The sequence below is a fragment of the Lonchura striata genome, chromosome Z (genome assembly GCF_050655825.1).
Source record: "Lonchura striata isolate lonStrDom1 chromosome Z, ASM5065582v1, whole genome shotgun sequence".
Classification (NCBI taxonomy): Eukaryota; Metazoa; Chordata; class Aves; order Passeriformes; family Estrildidae; genus Lonchura; species Lonchura striata.
Window position 1 is genome coordinate 82623975 of NC_140740.1, and position 24431 is coordinate 82648405.

Below are 24431 nucleotides of genomic sequence, written 5' to 3' on the forward strand. Positions count from 1 at the left end.
TCACTTGGACTCAGTATTGTGGGTGAAGGACCATTCATGTCAGTGGTTTCTAGCATGACACTCCAGTTTAAAATGCAGTTAAGCCACACCAGTCAATATGAATTCAATGCCTGAGGTGGCTGAGTGTAAAATGTGAATTCACATCCCATCCTACTAACTAGCTTCCCCACATGGAAAGTCAAATGTGTAGAAATGTTATTTGCCTGAGATCTTCTTTGATTGTTGGACTTATTTGTTTTGCTGATTGCAGAAAGGTTTTTTCAGTGTTTTTCATTTAATTCAATGTGATGACCAAGTCACAGTGAAATTACTGAACAAGAGTTAAAACAGGGGAAAAAAAGTACTTTTCTCTCTCAATCTATGCCCAAAACTGAGGGGTCTTACTTTTTTCAGGATGTGATGACCACTTACTCAAATGTGACTCATAAAGTCACTCCTAGTACTTACTTGTTTAGTGATCCTGTTGAGTCTGAATTCAAAGCATGCTTTAATAAAATTTCTGCTTTTCTCATCTCTCAGGGGTCTGGTAGATTCAGCTAATGCCAAGTCCTTGTCTTTTGCTGCATTTTGATCTTTATCTATCCCTCTGCAGAATAATCAATAAGATAACTAATACATCAGATAACACATAATTTTCTAGCCTAAAATCAAAAATGTAAGAATCTATATTGTTCTTATAGAGACAGAATATCCCCAGAACTTGGAAAACTGAGTTACCAAATTGAAATTAAGGGCTATGCTTGACTACAAATAAGGGTGTCGTAAGATTTAGAAGCCAATGGCAATCTTTCCTCATTTTCTTTTTCTTCTTTCTGGAGAAAGAGTGTTGTATAAGAAAAGAAAAAGATGGTTAAAAAGCTGTTGTTTACAAGTTCAGTGCTTCCTCTGATTACTTAAAGTTTTGATTGGGAAGCAAGCCATGGGTTTAAACAGCTGTCAAACATCTCAGTGCTATCAAAACCAGTGCCATCTCCTGAGCACTGATAAATATTGAGAAATTAAATTTAAAACTTTTTTTTTTTTTTAAATCCACTGAGAAAAGTTAGGATGAAAATATTGTGAGCAAGAGGGTACCTGGCCCTGGACCTATATGCCGTTCTTAGTGCAGAAACCTTGGCTTCCATGACTGTATTCTGTTCAACCCTGGCCAGGTCTGCAGAGGCTGCAGGTGGAGGTGCCTTGCACTGCCAGATGAGATGATCACTTCATTGGTGCTTTGCTGGGTTTAGATCCTCCTCTGTTCTCTCGTGACTCGTGTCAGAGTTGTTGCTGAGAATCCCTGAAGACAAAGTGTGTGCTCACCTCCTCTTCCTCCATTGCAAATAGCTTGATTGTTCTATAGGCTTCAGGAAAACTTTAATTTCTTGCTGCTTTTCCTCAATCCTTGATCTGTTAGTTTGCTGCTGGAAATTCATGAAGCTTGTGGAATAAGCAGTATGTAAAAAGATCAGACCTGGAAATAACATCTTGCAAAGTCCAAAGTGTGCCTTAAATTCTTTCCAGAAACAGTAATTAAAACAGAAAAATCTGGTAGACTTTCAGGATAATTATATTGTTGGGTTTTTTGTTACGTTTTTCTGCCATTGGGTTTTATGACATCTTTCAGTAGCCAGATACAGATTTGGAATCAGTTAATACTTTGAAAACAGAATCATCTACAAAGTATTTTGCTCTATTAATTGTTTCAATTTCTGCTAATAGTAATGGTGTCCGGCTTGGTTACTTCCTACATAGAATTCCCTTTACAGCCAGAAGGGGGACTCAGGATATTAAATTTCAGCTGATGCAGTGAACTCATGCTTTATGTTCTTTTTTTCTGAGCATTGATTTCTGATACTATTGTGATTCTTCCTTGTCTTCTTCCATCAATCTTTTATGGCTGTCATTGTCATAGCTTTCATAATTATGTACTTAGCAGTGTGGGACAAATTTTGCAGAAGGAAGTACCAAAATGGACATTTGAACATGTCTGGAATCAGGTTCCAGTCCATCAGGAAGCAGTTTGGTGTATCACTTCTTTGTCTGTTTATCCCAGGAGTTTTCAGCCTGTGTGTTGCTGCATCTCCCCAAGAGTTTATTTTCCTTCCAGTGTGTCAGCAGGATCCTGGATTGTCATTAATAAAGGTATATTATTGGTTGTTGTGATATTCAAGCATGTGAGACCCAAGAGAGAGTCCTGGTTTGCTCAGTGGACTTCAGACCATAGTCCAGCTCATGATAAAAGAGAATAAATGAGCATTTCTGTGCAGAAATGTGCATGTTTCTTCATGTGCAGTGGAACAATCTGCAAGAGAACAGCCAGAAGTTAAAAAAACCCCAAATACAAAGCAAACAAACAAAACAGCCGGCAAAAAATAACAACAAGAACAACACCAAAACAATCTTTAGAAAAGACAAAGTGTGTGGATAGGTTATTTTAGGTAAAGAACAGACTCAGCTTTTGCACATTATCAAGGAATGAATCCTACCTGCCACTGGGTTTCTTGTGAGACAGCCCTGTAATCTTTTGTGTCAACTTGCAGGACTGAGTCTTACAGGAAACTTAATACACCTGGTAGTTCTCCTGGGATTGCATAAATTTCCCTTATAAAGCCCTGTTTTTAGAAACTCTTAGGATCAAGTTTTTATCTCTGATTTTTTTGCATAATATGAGTTTCATTCTCATGTCTTCTAGAAAAAGTGGACAAAAGAGATGACTGGCAACCCCATAGAGTTCAGCTCAGTTGGGGATAAAGTTATGCATTCTGCCGGTTGTGTGCTATTTCCAGTGAAAATCTAGATTGTAATTCGACATGATACCATCTTTTTAGGATAATGTGGTTTTGTTTGGTTTATGAAAGACTGGTCTGTGGGGGATTTTTGTTTTGTTTTGGGGGTTTGTTGGTTGCTTGCTTGGGGAGTTGCATTTTTTCTGCTTTTTTTTCTTTTTTTTTTTCCTTCTTTTGTCTTTTTTCACCTTTTTGTCTTTTTTTTTTACTTTTTTCCTTCTTTTTTTGACTTTTCCTTTTTCTTTTTTGACTTTTCCTTTTTTCTTTTTTCTTTTTTCTTTTTTCTTTTTTCTTTTTTCTTTTTTCTTTTTTCTTTTTTCTTTTTTCTTTTTTCTTTTTTCTTTTTTCTTTTTTCTTTTTTCTTTTTTCTTTTTTCTTTTTTTTTTCTCTTTTTTTTTTCTCTTTTTATTTTTTCCCTTTTTTCTTTTTTTCTTTTGTCTTTTTTTAAGATTAGTTCATGATAAAAAAGACTGGCACTGTATAAGAATTAGTTTGAATGCTATACAGAGAGTCCCTAAGAAAGATTTGAACCTGTTTTCATTCTTGATCTCATCTAGCTTGGGAAAGCATCCTTCCTGTGTCTGATAAGGAGCAGCCCCTCCTCTAACAGATTTTGAAGTTATTTGCTTCAGATAGCTTCAGAGAGACACAGTGGCCACATGCGATGAGGCCTGTGAATTTATTTTATTTCTGGTTCTCCAAGAAATAGATAAGCAATCTGCCAGGCTGCTGCAGCATGCCACCAGCACCACAGGGTGGGAATCTTCTTGCTTTCTTAGCCTGGATATTATCCTGAGCAGTTATCTCAGAGTATCCTTGTGTGAGACTTTCTATTCTGCTTTTATAGTCAGGATTATGTAGATGGCTGCCTTCCTTGGAGCTCACCTGTCCAAACCTGTACAGAGCTGGTTTGAGGTGATTCTGTGAAAGCAGCTTTGCTGCAGATTGATTTGCAGTTGTTCTGTCAGTGCTCTTCAGCAATTTCTCAGGAGCAAAAAAGCACATTTTATGCTGCATGCTGTGTGTATGCAGTCCACATGATTCATGACTGAAGTTGATGCCTTAGATAGGAAGTAAAAGCAAAGTTTCCTGTTGAACAAATTACAACAAACTGAAAGTTCTAATATATATTATATGGAGTAGATAAACCACAGAAGATGATATACAAAAATCTCCAGCTCAGTAGTAGAAAAATGATTGTATTGTACTGAAGGCTATTTTCCCTGAGAATGGTACAAAATGGAGGCTAAGGAAAGTCTGGTACATTGCTCTGGTTAGTCCTTTTATGCAGAAGTTTATGGTCACACTGATGTCTTTCTACCCTGAATGCTGAATGCATGTAAGAGTATTAGCGTATAAAAGTCATTGTCATTAAAGTCAGATTTCTTAATGCTATTGAGGCAGAGAGAGCATTGCCTCTAGAAGGACCTGTTAGGACTAATTTAATCCAGAAGTTTATTGATTCAACTTAATTTATTAAGGAATTGATTTTAATGTGAGTTTAATCATAGATTAGCTTTAAATCAGTTTAAATTTTTTCACAGTGAGACTTTGCATTGGTTTAAATATAATTGATATATGTTTTAATTAGATCCCTGCAAATTTGGATATAGATAAGGTCGCTATATTTTCCTTTCAGTAAAACTGTAGCACGTTTCTCCATCTTCTGGGGTGAAAGTCTAGCTGTGACGAATCAATGACAAAGCATTTTATTTTCACAGGGCCTGAATTTTACCTTAGTTGTGTGGTGGGCCTTCAGTTCTTATCATATAGTAAGTAAAGCCCTGGGTACTGGAAAATTGATATAATCAATTTTCAGGGTGTGATTTTATCCAAAACTGTGACACACAGAAACCACTTGTAAGTTTAAAAAAAGTATTGGGGGGAAGGGAATTTTACTTGATTTACCATGTCTTTATTCTTTTTGCTAGCAGGCTGTTCAGAATTTATGTGGAATTTATTCTCCAGCTCCATTTTAACTAAAATTTACCATATAAAAGCTGTTCTGCTAATGGACACTCTAGGCTGGGGAATAGACTTGGTAAATTATACACATTGCATACTACCCTTCGTATCTTTGAGCTGGTCCACAAGGTTCACTGGTGGCTTCTACATAAGGAATGTCATTGTTCTGCAATAAAAGCTGTAATTCCTCCTTGGCAGTAGCCGCTGGTGGCCACCATCACAAGGGTTAGAGTGTTACATGACTACCAACTGTTTGGTGCATGTTTTAGTCTAAAGCGCTCGTAGATTTTAAGGCCATTGAGAGATTTTGACAAAAGGTTGACCTGGCAGCATGGCCAGTGTTGTAGACCAGAAGGTCCAGTCTGGACTTGATGGCCTGGAGATCTGTGACAGTTTTTCTGTATTTCTGTGAAGATTCCCCTCCTGTTTGGACCACTACCATTCACACACATTTCCCAGTATACAATTCCAGCACATACTAGTGCTGGATTATACTTTATACTTCAGAAAGCCATATAATTTTGCCTATATCATTTTTTAACTGTTGCCTAGACTCCAAAACCATTTCAGAGGTGCATAATTTGTCTTGTCCCTCCTCCAGTGATTGCTGCACCACGGCGTGTATCTGCACGCTTTACTTACCATGTGCTTATGGATTTTTGGAGGCTGGCCTTTAAAAGGATGTCTAATCTTATAAAATAATTTAGCCAGTGGGGGGGATTTCCAATTATGTATTTTTACAAGTCATTCCCAAATGCAAGTATTTAGCAGTATTTGTAAGAATTTTGTTCAAGTTCTCATTTGTCTGAAGATAGCACGTACATTTTCAAACAGTTCCGATATAAATGCTTCCTTTTCACTGCAGTTTCCATTTCTGATTTGCCAGAGCTGCAGAGTATAAATGTGGAATTCAAGTATGTTGGAAGTAAATTATATTGAAGGGTAGATGATGAGATCTCTCTGCCTGCTGTGCAAGTCCATAATGTTAAATGCCGTGTTTAAATTTTTGCTGAGCTGGGTTTGAGTTCATGAATGTTTTGCAATGCCCAGGTGTATCCTGTTCCCTGATTCCTGAGATGTGGCAAATGGCTTTCTGTCTCATTGCCTAAAGGGTAACAAAAAAAAAAAAAAAAAAAGAAAAGGAAAAAAAAAAAAAAAGAATAATTTTCCAACAGGTTCTTCCAAGTTATGGCCACTTTCAGTGACCTGGACTAGCTGTGCTTTGTCCCTGGAGCAGAACACATCCTTCTACTTTGAGTGTATCACTTCTGGAATTGCCAGACCTTGTGATTTTCCCTTTAACATGCAGGTACAAAAACATGGGGGACATTGAATTTTCAGTTGTTATATAGCTGAGATGGGTCTGACACTTCCTCCACTCTGTCTGTGATCAGCACCAGAAGAAAATTATTAGAAAACCTTTGAGTTTGCAGTGGAAGACTGTTGCTTCCCAGTCTGTGCAGTCTTTTAATACACAGATATTTTTGTAGGCCTATGTCTTTCTACAGCCTGTGCTGAACACCCACACAAATCCTAGAAAGGGAGTATTGCTAGGAGAGCTGACCACAAAGAATTTAAATGAGAGGAGGAAAAGGAAAGTGGCGAATGAGGAACCATACCCACAGTGTTAATTTTGACTTCTGTATAAGCAAACCAATGTCTTGAAAGTTTCAAAATTCTTCACACTGCCGTAAATATTTTATGCAGCCAGTCCAACAGCAGCTTCTTCATTTTGATGCTCCAATTAATCTTGGTTTTCCCAAATTCATTTCTGTGATTTGATTTTCTTTCTGTTCATGTCAAGCAAGCCAGCATACAGGTTTCAACTTAGGTTTTCCACCTTCCCACCCCAAAATTTCAGCATGGATGAGTGGTTCTTTGTGCAGAGGAACAATAGTGGACAAATGAACCTCCTTAAACTTCCAGTTGTGTCTTGGGATATCCAGACATTTTCTCATCTAATTTGTGAAAAGTGTTGGCCTCTGTGTGAACTTTGTGAGAGGGGGATTGTGTTGGTCTTTGGGGAGTCAGCTGTTTTGGGGAATTCAGTTTTGTTTCTTCCTGTATGCTGATTATTCATTCCAGTGGTTATATCCCTAAACTCAGATTACTCCTGTGTCCTAATTGGTCGTGGCAGTGACTGGCTCTGTGAACCCATGGAGGAGAAGGTGGTGACCTATTTAGGTAAACTTTATTCCACATTCTGGGTATTGCCTTCTGACCACAATTTCCATTGTATTTCACCTGTTATGGCACTCCCTACTCCATATGTTTTCTCATTTTTTAATAAGATATCCTTGTGGACAGCAGATCCTTCTGGTTTTCTTGTTCAACATGGAAAATTATTTTAATACAGGGAAAGCTTTTGTGCATACAGTGATCATAACATTATCTGATGTTACTGAAATTCTGCTTGATGCAGGGTGTTTCTCCTGTACATATATGATTGAGCTCTCACTGGTGGAGCAGGGACAATGTGCGATACTGAATAAGAAATATCTCTGACCAGGAATATAAAAGTGTGCTGACAGTGTTGCTGGATGTGTATTGTTACGCCTTCTCTTAAGACTTCCACAGCCTCAGGAGGAGGGGGAGGATTTTTAGGCATGTAAAAGCCTGCCATGGGTAGATGTGCACCGGGCAATTTATTGGCTGAGTCATGGTACACTTTGTCTGGGAAGTGGAACTATTGCAGGATCAGAAAATGCTGCAAAGCCAAGAGAACAGTGTAAGCCAGAAGCAAAAATGGGCTTCTGTGACTGGGATCAGAAGAAAGCAATGACTCATGTCCTCTGCATGTGAGAATCACAGCTTTGCTGGAGCAGTGTGAAGAGAAAGAGCGTGGTGGAGAAATGCTGAAAGGGTGGAGAAGCAACTGGAGGCCAGAGATAAAAACAAGAGTTACAAAATATAATACAGTGCATAGGATTTGCAAAGCTTACGGATTTGACACACATAAATCTCTGTGTTTTCTGATGATGTCAAAACAGGAGTAGACCAGAGAATATGAAATCGGAGAGGGAGAGGAGAAGATGGCTGCACTTTTGAGACCCTGAAGCCAGAAAGGCTAAAGCTCTAATGAAGCTATTTAAAAAAGGAAATTCTACCAAAAAGAGAGAGAGAAAAAAAAAAAAAAAAAAAAGAGTTGCCAAAGAAGTGTATTTTCATCAGAGAAATATCCTCTGAATATATACCATTTGTTTGGGTATTTTCTTCCCAGCATGATCCTAGGAAACACCAATGTAGCTACACAAGTACCACAGCTGAGACCCAAAGTCTAAGTTTTCCACGCTCTTCAGTCCAGTGATTTGCTGAACCTTACATCTCTGGCCGTAAAGTGAAGGCTGAAGCCCCAACAGTTAACAGAGTAGTTGCAGCCTTTGCTTTTACGTGGTTCTGTCAGTTGCACTGCTCTCTGATGAGTTACTGAATGGCTTTTTTTTCAAGAAAAAATAGAGATTAGTGCTTAACATTCTTACACCGGAGAGCAAACAAGAGAAGGAGATACATGTATGGTATGACAAACTGCCACATCATTCCTTCTTTCACCTCACTTCAAGGCACAAAACCTGAGTCAAACTAGTAAAATCCACAGTCCGGAGCTGAAATTCATCTCCTAAATCGAAAGTGGCTTTATGTGAAAAAAAAAATTAAAATTACTGAGTACTCACAAATCCCCTTGAAGTCCATGGGACTTACCCTGCACAGCATTTCTGTGCTTGGCTTACTTTAATTTTAGTGTTCAAATAAAGATTCCAGACTCCCCTTTTATGCATCTAGGTATATAAAATATGGACCTGCAGATTCTGCCATCAAGTTTACAAGCTGTTTTCCCTGAATCACTTTTTGGATATCAATTATATTTGTTTTACACTCTCCCACATTTTCAGTCTGTGTGATCAGGTTTTTGTATCGACAGTGTCTTAACAGGATCATCAAAGCTTACCAGGGATGCAGCCAATTGGAGTCAGCTGAGGCACTAAGAATCAGAGGACAGAGAATTTAATGTAATCAGGCAGTGTGTTCCTGCAGTCATGATCATCAATAAATAAATTAGGTGTTAACCTTTAAATCATAATCTTTAGGTTAGACACTTGCTCACACCCTTTTCTCTTGCAAAACCTACATTTTGCTTTGAACAGAGTTCTCTGTCTCTGAGGAGGCCTAAGTTCAGAAACTGATACCTTGAGTGTCTGCAGGAGAATGGACAGCCTGTCATTATCATGTTACACTGAATAAATGGTGCTCTCAGGCTTTCCTCCTGGACACAATATTTCTAGACATGCTGCTTTGTCACTGCCATCCTTTTTCATGCTACTGGAGATGCTTTTTGCTTGTTGAGTGGAAGTGGGGTTAGGACTAAGACCTAATCTGTGTACATAGTACTTCTTCCATATGCCCATTTTCAGTGTCCTGTTGAAAATCCTGCCTTCCCTGGCCATATTATTAATTGGCCCATGGCACTCTCACTGGCAGCTTTTACTGGGCTTGTGACAGAGAGAATGCAAAGATTAATGCAAGCTCACAGGGCAGTTTCATGGCTGGGGTAAATATCCATGAACACTGACATGACACAGCATGAACTTAAAAGCATCTCATGCCAAATAAACAAATATTTTAGGTAGAGATCTATGCATTTGTTGGTGCAGCATTACTTTGACAGGACCAAGTAAGACTTCAGTACCACCATACTTAAGCCTGTTTATCAGATTAGGAGCTGTCTTTGTGACTTGCTTTTGGGAATAGTTATTCTGATTTATAGAGGCATTTGCTGCTTCCATGCTGTTACAGTACTTAAAGAGCATGGCTGTATTGCTATATCTCACTATTGCTCTATTTCTTGGCTCCTGACCATGTTGCTAGCCATTCCTTTGGTACTCCCCTTTATTTTCGCCTTTGCAATGCCTAAAATTTCTGTAAAAATTTCATTTTAGCATTACTAGAAGGAATTATATTCTGTGGGTGTCAGTTTTATGTGACATTTCAAGATAAATGTCAGGTTTGTATTTTTCCTTTTGCTCTTCTGTGCAGACAAAAGTATTCAAATATCAAAACCCAGACCTGAAATGTATCTGGCAGCATTTTCAAAATAATTCAGAAATTCCCATTAAGTAGACAAATAATTTGTTTGGTTTTTCAGTCCTTCAGCTCGTATTCAATTACTCTGGTATTTTGGGGATCTGGGTGTTTGGGATTATTTTCTATCATTTCGCACAGTGTTTTATCTTGTAGGTAATCTGCACAGAGACTCAGCATGCTTGCAGGAAATAGATTTTGAAAAGTTCAGAATTCAAATGAGTGCCTAATAAGAGGATTAAAACCAAGAGAAGCAACACAAATTTTTGTGGGTTTTAATTGTTTATTTGTTTGTGGATTTTCGTTGTTTGGCTTGGGGGATTTTGTTTATTTGTTTGGTTAAGGTTTTGGGGGCTTTGCAGGGAGGCTTTTTGTCTAAGTGGGAGCAGTGTACATTTTAAAGTGCAGCATATATCTTTAGAAAACTTGGTCTGCTGATGGTAAACCTGACCTTGATTATAATCTCATATGCAAGTGGAGAAGGCTTTTGGAAATAATGTAATTTGTCCTGCATTACTTCCCTGCCTTGAGCATTATGCAGAAAAAAAAAAAAAAAAGAAAAGAAAATTTAAAAAGAAAAGAAAAAAAGGGCAGTAAGTCTGAGGCCAAGGCAATGGTTGTTATTCCTATGGCTTTTTTTTACCCCTCACCAAGCTGTTGGTCACAATTCTGTGCAGCAAACTCTGCACATGTGCCTACTGGCAAGCATGCCTAATACATTCCTGTGCTCAGGCTCTGAAAAAGCTTTGCGTCTTCCTAGGGAAAGAAAAGACAGGGAAATAAAAACAACCACTCATGGAATTTCAGCTGAGTGTGGTTGTGTGATAATATTTTGCAGGTTTCCTGTTTAATTTGTTCAATGTGTTGAGCTTCCATGCAGATTAACTATACAATCAAGCACTGAAAGTGAGGAGATTGATGTTCTTTGCCAAACTCACAAGTCCGGGGAGAAGGAGTTATCTGCACTCATACATTATCAGTGAGTCTTTTGCAGAGAGAATATGGAAATTCATGTTCCTTATCTGCAGTGATACTGTGCAGGCCAGCAGACGTGAATTTCTGAAAAAAATTGCTAACAAAATGACAGCTATTCAAGCCATGTTAATAAAGAAAGATCTAACACCTTGCTTGCTTTTGCCTGTTAAACCCTTCCAATGTGTGTGGCTTTGCTGACACAACCAGTCCGCTGCTTTGTGTTCTCTCGCTGTTATCACCTTTGTTGCTTTCTTAGAAAGTCTGTCAAAGCAGGGGAGGTCCATGGGTCACAGAGAGACATCCTGACTGGGTAGTGAGAGAAGCCTGGGTGCCTTTCTGTGTGTCTAATTGACTCTTAAATGTGAGGCCCTACCGCATTTTGGCACGAGGAATACAGATAAAGTAGATGCCCCACCAGGTCTTTCATTCAAGCATCTCCTCTCTCAGGGTACTTCCACACTTAGTTTATGCAGTTTCTCTTCAGGATTTGTCTGTTTTCTTTGCTCCCTTGTCATTTTGTGATGGACAGCATGTGTAAGGGCTCTGCTGGTGCCATACCAGAGCTGCTCATTGCCCAAATTGTGACCTGTAGGAAATGCTGTTGAGGCTCCCTTCCATTTTCAATTTGACTGAGTCCTTATGTCCCTGATGGCTCTTCAGCATGCAGGAAATGCAGAAAGCATTTTCGTTGCCCTTCCTGCCTCACTCCTGCCTGCCATGGGCAGTCTCACAGCGGGCAGCAGGAGCGTCCTGCGTGACAGGCACAGCAAGGAGGAGAGGAAAGGTGCCAAGCTGGCAAGAGATGCTGAGGGAGCAGAGGGGGAACGGGTGAAGAGGCAAGGGGAGAGCAGTATCCGTGTCTAGTTATAAGCATTTTTGTCTCTTCTAAAAGCATTTTTACCCTGCAGACGAGGTCCTGTCTTACCAGCACCACAGAATTGGCAGACTGTGATGAGAGTCAGCTACCTCTTGCAACAGTGGAAAATGTAGCTGATCTTCATCCAAGTGTACAATGCTGTAGCTTTATCAGCACAAGCTTTCTTATATGCCTGGCAGGCCTGATTAACTTTTGCAAAACTGTGACTGAAAGGAAACAAATATAGTGTAAATGAAAAGAATAAAAAAAAAAAAAAAAAACAGAAAAAAAAATCTCTTTTCTGTCGTCTGCGAACAGCTTTTACTCTTTTCCCTGGAGAGCCTGCATGCTTGGACAGCGAGTTACTGTGAATTAGTGAGGGTCACTGCCATTGATTAAATCCTCTTTTATGTTTCCCGGTAACTCCTGAATTATGGCAAGAGTTGAGCATATTAATTTAACGCTTTTCTTTCTTTCACTGACAGCTCTGATGGTGGAAAAAATCTGCAAGTCATTTTGAGCAGATAATACTGAATTAAAATAAAAATCAGGAACAAAATGGCATCTCTCTTTTATTCCCAGTTTTGCATTGCTATGTTGAAAGGACAGTCAATAACGAGTTGAAGTACTTAGCACAAAAATTTTCATCCTTGCAATTGTGGTGGTGCTTTTAATTTTTGCAAGATACAGACTAGGACTATAAAAAATAAAAGATGGTAAAATAAGGACTATTGCCTTTGTATTTCAAACCTCTGCATCTCTTTTTCTTACATGTTGACAAAAGACGAGCTTTAACTCTTCAATGATAGAATGAAACTATTAGCACAAGCCTCAGCAGTAAAGGCTCTTATTAATGCTGATTTTGTTAGAAATTTTAAGCAATATTAAATTAAATTTTTTATCCAGACAATATTTACATGTGTTCTTATATAAAAGTATATATACATATACAAACACACACTTATAAAAGTGTATGTATTTAAACATATTGGTTTCAGGATGGTGTGTGGGCACTTGTTTTACCAAAATCAGAAGTTGTTTTCATAGTATTTTGAGAACACACTGAAATTTCCAAAATTATTCAGGACAGTGGGAGAAAATGGAAACCAACATATGAGAAGATTTTCTTGTCATGAAATGCTGGGCCTTTACCTGATCCATCCAAATGGAATGCTGATGTGCCTATCCTGTGTGTACAGCATCCTTGGATGCCATTCCCAGAGAAGTGTCCCTCTCAGACATTTTGCTGATGTCTAGAACACTTCCTGCCAGAAACTTGCCGTCCACGCCAGCAGAGGTGCATGGAAAATTGTCACCTTCCTGTTAATCGGGAGTTTTTTAATTATGGAAGGCTACTTTGTCCATTCTTCTGCTGGTGTCACAGCAGGTATCACCTCATTTACTCACTCACTGAAGACCACATTTTCCCAAGCACCGCTTTTTGTGCTGCTCTGGGCTCAGTTTCCAGGAAATTAAAGGTTTCCCTGTGCTTTCCTGGGGTGAGAAAGGCTGCCTTACATGTGGGACAGGCCACGCTGCTGCCTTCAACACTCACTCACTGGACATGTGCATTATCAGTCCTTTATTTAGGCTTCTCATAATTATGGTTATGATGGTGCTGATTGTTTTTTGTCTTATTGGAATACGAATTAGGGGCAACTGATGTCAGTAAGTCCCCACAAACACACAAGGAGCAGATACATAATCAAGAGTGTCCAACTTCTTAGGACATTTTCTTGTACAGGGCTCTGTCACAGATCTTTTGGTGTCTCTTTGAGTGCTCCTAGTGTGCGTGTTATGGAGAACCATTTGACTACAGAGGCCATTTGTGTCCTCAGACAATATTACAGCTGTTCAAGAAACAAAATGCCCTGCAGCTGGAGGCACTGCATGGCCACAGTTACTCCCTGGAGGCTCAGCCAGAGCACAGCTGAGCCAGGATGGGCTTAGAGGCTGTCACCCATCCACAGACCTGCTGCAGTACTCCACATTAGCCCACTCCAGCTGTGTGGTAAAGGTGTTATCTTAAGCCTTACACCTTAAGTACAGGTGTTGTACCATAGGTATAGGTGTTTTACCTATGCACTGGAGCACAGTAGTGGCTGGTTTGCAGCTAAAGCACAGGGTCAAATGAAGGGTAGTATCTCACAGGGGGACTGCATCTTCTTGTGAAGCCTGTGCTCGAAGACTCTGGAATTTTAGAGGTCTATAATTTAGAAAGCCTGAAATGGTTGGAGGTATACACATACAAGAAATGTTATTGCTACGACGCAGTAGAAATTGAGATGCATCAGCTGGAACCCTACAGTGTGTTGGCTGAGCCTTTTCAATGCAGTGTCCTCTTCTGGGTCCAAAATACCCTTAATTGATATTGATTCTGTTGATGGGCTTCCAAGCCTGTTGTCTTTTGCCTCAGGGAAAGGATATGGCCAAGCTGAGGTTTGAGGTAGGTGTATAATGTGGGTTGTAATGTTTGGCTCGAACAAAAGCCTTTCCCTGACATGAGGGAGACTGTAGAGTTTATATTTATGCTTTTAACTCCCTGTCAGATTAGTTGCACCTGGAGCCTTTGGTAGCCCAAAACTCATAGCAATTGAAATTAGTAAAGCAGCAAGATACCTCTCCCTTTGTCTTTCTGTGTTGCCAGTCAGAGGTGCCTGCCACAATGTGCTGTCTTGTGCCTAGGTGCACACAATAAAATAATGTTTGTGCTCCATGCTGTATTCAGAGCCAACACTTTGGTTCTCACTGTAGCTTGCAAATTGTAAGACTGTCATAGGAGATCTCCAGAGCATCAAAGTGGGCTGCCGTTAAGTGTGCCCTTATGCTTTAAGGACAATACAGATCCTTGTTTTGCAGGGGTTTCTGCTGAAGCACTGCTAGCCTGGTTGGGGTTTTGCTGTCCATGGTTTGCCTAGCTCAACTTGAGTAAGTGTTTTCCCTTTTGAGGATGGCCTAATCACCACCACATTCTTTTATTTCTTTAGTGGTGCCCCTCAAATTGAAGGAAATGAAAAACCAAGAGGCTGCTGTGGGTCAGAAGCTAGTGCTAAGGTGTGAAACCACTTCAGAGTATCCTGCGCTCAGATTCAAATGGTTAAAGAATGGGAAGGAAATAACCAAAAAAAACAGACCGGAAAATATCAAGATCCCAAAAAAACAAAAGTAAGTACAAAGTAATATCTTTCAGGTGGGGCTGGGAGGGCTGGGAAGTGATGTTCTCTAGAACGTAAGCATTGAGGCTGTTAAATGCAGTAATGCAAAGCTGAAAGCTACGAGTTACAGAGGAAGAAAATCTAAAAACAGAAACCAATATTACTGTTCCTGAAAGTATGAATGAAGTGTGAGTGTGATGTAAATATTTCATAATTAATTTTCCCTTCTCAATTTTTATTTGTTTTCTGATAGCCAAAGGCTATGATTTCAACCAGTAAACCTTGGAGACAGGCCATTTTTTAAGCTGCTAACAAGAATAGAAGTACCCTTGTTTATTATCTAAAATCAAAGAACACTTAAAATCAACAAAGGCTTGCAGATTTTGAAATATTTTAGAGATTTTCTTTTCCAGCAGTTTAATCCTTTAGAAGGGCTGAATGCTGTCCTCAGTAGCTCTGAATGTCTTATGCAAGCATGCAGGGGTCCTTTACCAGAGGCATTCCTGCACTTGCAGGACAAGGCTGTGGTGTAGCAGATGTCAGACAAATAGCAAAGCACGCAAATGCTGTCCACCTGCCTGGTGGTAAGTGCCCCCTATGTGTGACTGGTGACCAGCACCAGAAGATAGACTGGTGCCTTGTTAATGCAGGGGAAAACTACATTATGGTTTTACTGCATTGAGACAGGAGAAGGCTTTTGCTGTTTTGTCTCTGCCTTGTTGTTTACATTAAAAACTTGTAATCGCCACCAGCTAGGAAAATCTGTTTGAACAGTCTTTCAGTTCTCACTTCTGCTCTCAGTAGGCCGGGCAGCTCTCTGGTGCACCACGCCATGCCTTCCCTTCATTCAAGACACAGAATGTTTGGAATGCACTCCGCAAGAGGCTTTCCATTCCAAGGTGTTCAGTGTCCCCATACTTTGTGTCGGAGCTCACCTCACTAGACAAAACAAGCCACAAACAAATAGATATTTGACTATTTAAGAGTTATTCAGGTTGAAATTCAGAAATCCTGCCCTCCTTGGCAGTTTCTTGCACCCCAGCCTGGGGCACAACATGAAACATGAAGAGGGACAGAGCAGCATCACCACAGCCCCCATGCCACAGTTGCACAGATGTCAAGAAGGAACCTGTGATGTCTCCTTCCAGCATTTGCAAAATGGAGCTGTTCCAGGTGGCAGATAGCCTGGCAAATTGTCTGGACTCATTTGCAGAGCCATATGTCTCCGTCAGAGTTGTATTTTCGGTCTATTCTGTAAAGAAAATGTTCAGATCAGAGCCTAGCCCTCAGCTTTCCTAGCAACACAGTGCTGCCTGTGAGGGGCAATCAGTATTTCCTCCACTTGCATTTTGGCTGATGCTGATTGACCAAACTCACTGGGGCTAGGATTTCACCTCCTGGAGCTGACTGTCACCAGTTCAGCATTGAATCAAGGAAGTGCCTTTTGCCAGTTTACTTCTTTGTGGCTTTTTTGCCCCCAAAGAAGGGGAGCTGTCAGAAGGGAAACTGATAACCATTGATTTAATATTGATGCATGTGGAAGTGTGAGATTATTTTTCATCTTGATGTGCCAAAAAGTGTTTAAACTTCCCCAAAAGATGTATAATGAGAAAGATTACAGTTGTGCCTTTTTCTGGAAGATAGAAATACAAAGTCATCCTCACTCACCATAAGTGGAGAGGGTGCTGGGTTTGATCTGTATTTCACACATTTGTGCCTCCCCCATCACAGTGGGACCAGGACCACGCACTGTTGGAATTTCTCTCTTGTGTTTTAGAAATGTCATGGAATGCAGAAGCATTTCTAGTTAGAGACATGAAAGTCACTAGATGTAGAGTACAAAAAAGGAAAAGACAAAGGATGTCTGCTGACAACTGAAGGATATTCATTGCCTTCCTATTTTGGCATTTTAGTTTGGGGATGCATCACTGCTTTGCCATTTCTTCTTTTGCTGTTCATGTGTGCGTTGTGGGACAGACCAGAAGTGAAAAGCTTAAGAGAAAATAGATATTATTTTGATATAAAATGGGACAGACACATGTTGCAAAGTTAAAAAAGGTGTGTGTGGGGGGGAATTCAGTGTAAGTGAATGCATAAAAGACATGCACATTTCAGTAAGCAAAGCCACATTAGAAAGATCCCATTGCAAATTAAAGGAATATCAAAGATCAAAGAGTTTTTTCCCCCACTTATGTTCTGGGGTTTTTTTCATGATAGCATGCTGATAAATGTTTGTCATGTTCATATGCTTCTGTATTGTTACACAAGCATTTTAGTGTGATTTTTTTACTATTACCAAGTGTGAGGAGCATCAGCAATGAAGGTTAGAGTAGTTGATAAGCTACATAAAAAGTGGCTGCATTTCTGAAGAACCATTAGTATGCAGAATACCACAGCCTTACTGACATCTTCAATCCAAACACTTGAAAATAACGCTTTCTAACACGTTTCCAAAAAGTTCACAAAGTTTATTTGTAGTACCCATGGGCCACTGATTTCTATCAGTTTGCAGGAAATCACCCTGCTTTTTGTGTGATGGCAGAATAAAATGTGTTTATTGTTGGAATAAATTAAAGGTTTCTTGTAGCCAGAGCTAAAGCTAAATAGATTTATGTTTTTTAACAAACTGCAAAACATCTGGCAGTATGATGAAGTGCCTATCTCAGAAACTGGAAATTAAGACTTTAGGTTTACACCCGAAGTAGTCAAGGAAAAGATAATATGTCAGCTTGGTGGTTTTGGGCACATTGGCCAAAAGGGGGATCAAAGGATTTGCCAAAGTGGAATACATGCTGACTTTTTTTAGTGTTTTGAGAGTTTATAAGACCCTGTGGCAATGCAGCTTCCTCAAAGCTTATCCTTCCAAAGACTCCTGTGCATGTCAAATGGTTTCACTTCTCTAAGCTCCCTAGGATAGTTTCAGGATGGTTGATTCAGGATGTGCAGAGCCCCAACATGTGATGGTCCCACCTGGACTACTGTGTCAAGCTCTGGGGCCCCAGCACAAGACAGACATGGTCCTGTTGGAGTGAGCCCAGAGAAGAGCAATTGATCACAGGGCTGGAGCACCTCTCCTATGAAGACAGGCTGAGACAGTGGGAACTGTTCACCCTGGAGAAGAAGAGGTTTTGGGAAGACCATAGAGCACCTTTCAGTGCCCGAAGGGGCTGCAAGAAGTCTGGAGAAGACATTTCTACAGGGACGTGGAGTGACATGACAAGGGGGAGTCTCTGTGAACTGAAGGAGGGTAGTTTTAGGTTAGATATTAGGAAGACATTTTTTCCTGTGAGTGTGGGAAGGCACTGACACGTTGCACAGAATGGTGGTGGATTCCAAATCCTTGGAAGTGTTCAAGGCCAGACAGGATGGGGCTTTCCGAGTAACCTGGTCCAGTGAAAGGTGTCCCTGTGCATGGAAAGTGGGTTGGAGCTATATGATCTTTAAGGACCCTTCCAACCCAAACTACTCTGATTTTATACTTCTATGACAGTACGGCAGGTGAATCACACTAAATTCATTCTCATTACACTGGAGAGTCGAGAGAAACTGAATGACTTTAAATTTTAATGAAATGCATTTAAAGCACTCACTTTTACCTCAAATTTGTCAGAGTAAGAGCATATAGTCAGTAAGTTTCTGCTGATGATTGCTGATGATTGATGAGGCCATGATTGGTGGATTCGTGTGTCCAGGCTATAAGCTATTCCTTTGTGACAGGAGACATCCAGAAAAAAGCAGGGCCCAGACAAGAGCGTTTCTCCTTGTAGCTAATTCTCCCATGGCTGTCTTCTCCTATTATAGCATTTCATTTTCCTTCTCTGATTTCAAATGCAGGTGAGACTTGTACATTATTGGTTTGGGCAGTGTACAAGTCAGGCACTCTTCATTATGTATAGAGAGACTCCCTTATCAGGGTTGGGTTTTTTTTTTTTTGTGGCAGAGACAAGGTGCTTGCCACTTCTAGATGATGGCTTTGGGTGCAGCAGTGCACAAGGAAACTTCGTGTGTAAGTGCCCTGCACCTTGAGGTTCATCCAAGCTTAGCCTGGATGTTTGCCTGCAGACAGGCAATTCTGGATGACAGATGGAGACTGGAAGCAAAATGAATTCAAGCAATCAGATAAGGTGGGCTGGGACTGCATTCTGCAGACGTGTTTCCTTCCCCTTCATGTATGAATACAAGCTCAGCAGTGTCACAGTGGCAATGAGCTCAAGATTCAGCAGAAGCAAATATTACAGGGAGTGGCATTTTTTTTGGAGTAGCATGGTGTAGTTTGAGAAAAGGATGAGCCTTTGAAAATAAAATCCCTTATCAGGGGCTTTAAGTCAGTACTGTTGAAGTACTGCATTGCTAGGAAACTGCTTCATTTACAGCCATTAATGAGTCATCTTCTGCTCTGTTTTGAATTCTGTCCCAATACCTCTCAATGATATTTTTAAAGCTATAAATATTCATATTATTTCTCCTGCTCTTGGAGACAAAACTCCACGCACCTTTTTTTTTTTTTTCTAAAGCCAAGAGTAAATTTGGCTTCTTAGGAATGAATTTGCAAGAAATATTGATGCTTCACCTATTTTAATATCAAAATAAAATCATAAAAGGAAGACACAATTCCTTGTCTTTTCCCATATGTAGCAAGTAAATAAAAAAAAAAAAGTACAGGGAATAGAGTTTTCTTCACAAAATCAAGCAAGCCATAAAAGCAGTCTTCTTTCAGGACATGGAGGCAATTCTTGTGATGCAGGTTTCTGGCACAGAGGGGTCCACCTAGCACACTGCTTTTATTCCATGAGGGCTGACTCCTCAGCAGTAGGAGTTTCTTATAGAGGCAGGGAAGGCTGAGCTGCCAAACTGGGGTTTGGATAGCAGATAGCAGATGGGATGGTGTCCTGTGATGGAAGTAGGGGTGGCTCACAAGGATGTGTTGAAAAATGACCTTCAGAAGCCCCCACTGTTGCAACAGACCTGTTTGTGGTCTGAACCAGTGACTTGCAGAAGGGATAACCAGTTGTGATTTCTGCATGGAGAGGTAGGAAACATGGCAGTGCTGAAGCAAAGCATCTCCCCAAACACTGTTTATCTCAGCAGTTGTGGTGGTTACTGTGAGCTTTCAGGATGAGCAGATGCTGCCTCCTGGGTATCAGCCCTTCAAGTCAGGGTGGGCCTGCTTAGGGAAGCCATTCATGCACTCTGAGCGACTATTCTGTACATCAGATTTTGTGACAGGCAGAAACTTCCCCAGAGCACTTCTTTTAAACAGTTACTGGGAACAGCAGTAATGTGTGCATTTTCCCCAAGCTAGTCATTCTCTGCAGTCTAGATAATGGGATTATTGCCATCCTGTGAGTTGGGGACCCCATGAATGACACCAGAACATGTTCCTACAAAATTAATGGGTAGGCAGGAGTTCTGCATTTGAAAATCTAATCTTAAAACCTTGGAGACTGATTAAATTACATCTCTGAGCCAGGAACAAAATGTAGCTTCATGCAAATTGTGTTCCTGCCCTTTTTTTTTTTTTTTTTTTTTTTTGTTAGCACTGGAGAATGATTTACTATTGGGGCTTCAGAGGCTGTTAAATAGTGTGTTCTAATCTCATGATTATTTAGTCAGATGTTAGGAACTACAGTACTTATCCAGAACTCTACTACTGGTAATAGGAACCTATAGGGAAGGGTAATCTGTTTTAGTATTACACCCATCTCGGTGGCATCTGGACAACCAACAGTTTGGCTGAGACAGGATGGTTGTTGGATGGTTGTTTTCCAGATTTTCTTTAAGAGCAAAGACTTCTCTCATACAGAAAAGCATAAGCAAGTATCTTTATTTGTGTTCATGAATATTCCTGTTTTCCAGCAGCCTGTGAGAGATTTTTTTTATCCTCCTTCCTTCTTTAAAACCTGGATAGTGCTGATCTGTCAGTAAGAATGGAAGACAAGACCCTCTGTTGAAAGGGGTGGGGGAAAAAAGTGCTGTAGTTGATGCAGTGACTGTTATTCCAGTACAGGATATTTATATGTTTTTTTCTGATTTCACAGGAAATACTCTGAGCTTCACATTTACAGAGCCACGTTGGCTGATGCTGGGGAATACGTGTGCAGAGTGAGCAGCAAGCTGGGAAATGACAGTACTAAAGCCAGTGTTACCATCACGGACACCAGTGGTAAGGCTTCACTCATTATTTTACTGTCACATTCAGACAGACCATGTTTCAAACCTGCCAGCAGGACAAAGGGCTTAGAAGCAGGACAAAGCTTGGCTTTGTGGATTGGAAGCATTGAAATCTTTTAGGTGTGCTAAGAAAAGCAGTCGGGCCTGACTTGTCTATTAGGTAGTTGAGATGCTCAATTTGCCTTACAGACAAATGGGCTGTCTCCTACAGATCTCAGGACAGATCAGCATTTTCTGTGTGACACCAAGTCTAACAAACAGTCTAGTCAAGATTAGAAAAAGATGAAGAGAATATTATTCTAATCCCTGTTATGCACAGTGAGGGAAGTTGCATTTAACCTAAAACATACCATAATCTGAACTGCTAAACCAACACTTCTCACTTTAAGTAATATTTGTATTGCTCTGATGGCCACCATTTTTACTTTCACATATGGTGATAGGTTTTCGTTTTGATTTCTAAAACAATAAACACAAAAGCATGAATATATCTGAAGACAAATTATTGAAAGGTTTGAGTGTGATTCAGATGCTTTGATTCAAGTATTATGACTTAAGGCTGATTGTGATTTAAGCTGAAATCATTTTTTTCAAGTGTGGCTTTGACTAATTCAGCTCCCATAATTCAAACTCCAGTGTCCAGCCATTCTGAAGTACAAAACAAAAATGTCCTCATTAGCAAACAGAGCAGAAGTTCTCTGCAAATCATGGATGAGTTAAAGATGTTACAGCAATGTGAATTTACCAGGCATGCTTTCCTGTCCATATTTCTATGCTCTTAAGTGGGAGATAGGCATTTACATAAACAGAAAACCAAATGCAAACCTTTTCCAGTGGGATTTGTCTTTGTCTATCTGCTGTTTTGTAATCACACAGTAATTGCTTGACTCTATTCACTTTGTGTATTTGCTATTCTATTTCATCAACTACAGAATCTCAAGTGCTAGAATTTCATTCTAGCTGTATGGTATTATAATCATAAGCAGATGTCAGGAGACTGATATAAAAGATCAAGTGTTATTTACTGGAATGTTGCTGAGAGGAAAAATGGGTAGGTGTTTCTGTGTAGTTTTGTAGACTCTCTTGGTTTCCATGAATACAAATTTTGGTTGCTCATTAGCTGCTTACATGGAAAGATCCTATATGATTTCCATAACTTAACTGTAGGCACTGTGCCTAGGCAGTTTTACAGATAAATGCAAAAAAAAAAAAAAAAAAAAAAAAGCTGGACTATTTTCTATTACTTTCTCAGACAAGGAACACTGTCATGGGAGTGCATGCAGGACCTCATTCCTGTGCTATGTGACATGGATTTTTCAGCTTCCTTCTGGGCTGTGCTGAATGACTGCAAAACACTCCTGCTGCAAGAGGGCAGGAGCTTGGTCTCAGTAGAAAGTATTTGTGGGAGGCTCTGTTATGTGCAGCCATAACATATATGTTAAAATTAATCTAATTGTGTTACGAAGTGTAAGTTGTTTAAAACACAGCCATGCATGCAAACACAGGGCAAACTGGAATCAAGTGTAAACTGCCAGCTGGCTCTTGTCTATAAAGATCTGAACTGGAAACTCAATGATATCTGGACTGGAACATCTCAGTGATATTTGATCATCTAGACTCAGGCATGGCAGCATTCATTGGTGGAATAAATCAATCATGCATATTTGGTTGCTACACATACATCCAAGCCCCCTCTGCTTACTGTTCCTCATAAATTACCAATAAAATTGTTCATAATTTTCCTGCTAATGGTGGAATTTTCCACCTGGATTTGAGAAACAGCATGGGCAACATCTGGTGACTTAAGAGCAATAGATCCTTATGGCCTCAAAGGGCAACATCTGCCTTGCAAGCAGGGATAGACCCCCTGCATGGGTGACCTTCTCACCCCTCCTTCCCCCACCTTCCTGACCTCTTACCCTTGCTAGCTTAATGACAGATTTGGGATCCAAACTCGGTAATGAGCCCTGAAGGGCAGTCATTACTTGGGTCCTGTATAGCTGGGAGGTCCTGCAATATTCATGAGAGCGAAAGAATTTTAAACTAAAGGAGAAAAACAAAACAACAAACAAAAATCCAGCATATTTAACTCTTACTTGTTATTAGCTGTTAATGGGCTTTTGGGGAAGCCCTTGGAACTACAGTGTAGTCCAGGAGTCCCTGTAGAAAATTAAACTGTTGGTATCTGAGAAGGCTGAATCTCTCAAAGTGAACAGAGAGATTTCTTTCTTCCACCTTCAGCAGATAGGGTAACAGTGAAGTAAAAAAAAATGCACCAGAGGGCCTGACTTTCTTGTGGTGATACTGGTCTGCTCTGCCATGTGAACCATAAATTAGGTTATGACCTTTAATTTAGTGACCTCACCTGGTCATATTTATTATGTATGCCCTGCTGTCTGCAGACCAGGTCTTCCTTTCCCTTTGTGCTATTACTTTAAGAGTGAGGGTAGGCAAGGTAATGGCATTTCTGGGAATGGGGATATTTTTATTTCCAATGTAAGGTTAGTGTTTTTCAGTATCTAAAAAAAAAAATAAATCTGCATTTAAATTCCCTAGAATTTTGTCAAACTAGGACTGTTTTAGTTTAAATTTTATTTACTTGTGTATGCGATGAAAGAGAACCCCAGGGCCAGACCAAAGGTCTGTTCATCATGGTGCCTTGTCTCCAACATCAACTACCAATGGATATTAGGACAAAACATAGGAAGAACAAGGCAAATGTGCTGGAGTTTTGCCCCCAAGAATATAAGAAGCCTTACATTTACCACCAAGTTTGCTGATTTCAATTCCCTGCTCCAAGCATAGAAAAACTAGTATATCTCAATAAAACAATTGTAAAATATTTTTTGATGTTTTCAGTGAGCAAAGACATTAATTTTTCCTGATCTCATTCTCCAAAGTGGTAAACTTTTCTATCTAAAACAGTAATATTCAGTGTAATAGTAATTCCTTTCCTTCTTACTATTATAAACATTGGTATTATTTAAAATTGCCAAATTTGCTTTTGTGTAAGCTTTTGCTACACATAAACATGGGCACACACACCACACAAGCAGTATTAACCTACACAGACTTTTAAATTTTCCCAGTTTTACTGAAAGGTGTATAGATCTTCATCTATGGAGCCATGTAAGTGGATTAAAAATGTAACAAATATAAAAATGGTGAGACAAACACAATTTATACCAGTGTTAATAGAAAGTAATAGGAGCTATTTTTTAAATAGCTTCTGAGTGTAGCTTGCCCACAGGATATGAGCTGCCTTCTTATTATCATTCACTCATACTCACATATGCTCCCTTAAGAAAGATTGTAATTGAGGTCAGAATACAGGCTTGAAGTTCTCCTGGTGGTGTATAAATAGTACAGGATGCAAATGCAATAGTAACTGGGGTTTTTTGTGCATCCTGATTTCTTACTTTAGCCAGGCAAATTTTTGTGGTGAATTTTTCAGAGATTTTCTCA

At 39.8% G+C, this 24431-nt stretch overlaps 1 protein-coding gene across 5 annotated transcripts in view; it reads left to right on the forward strand.

Annotated features, from left to right (window-relative positions):
* The window catches only part of NRG1 (neuregulin 1), a 173918-nt gene that overhangs the window by 15920 nt on the left and 133567 nt on the right, over nucleotides 1-24431 (forward strand). For all 5 annotated transcript variants that reach the window (XM_085568097.1, XM_021534811.4, XM_085568098.1 and 2 more), the window contains exons 2-3: nucleotides 14628-14805; nucleotides 20834-20958. In XM_085568097.1, coding sequence (XP_085424223.1) covers nucleotides 14628-14805; nucleotides 20834-20958 — 303 coding nt within the window. The remainder of the gene's footprint in view (nucleotides 1-14627; nucleotides 14806-20833; nucleotides 20959-24431) is intronic.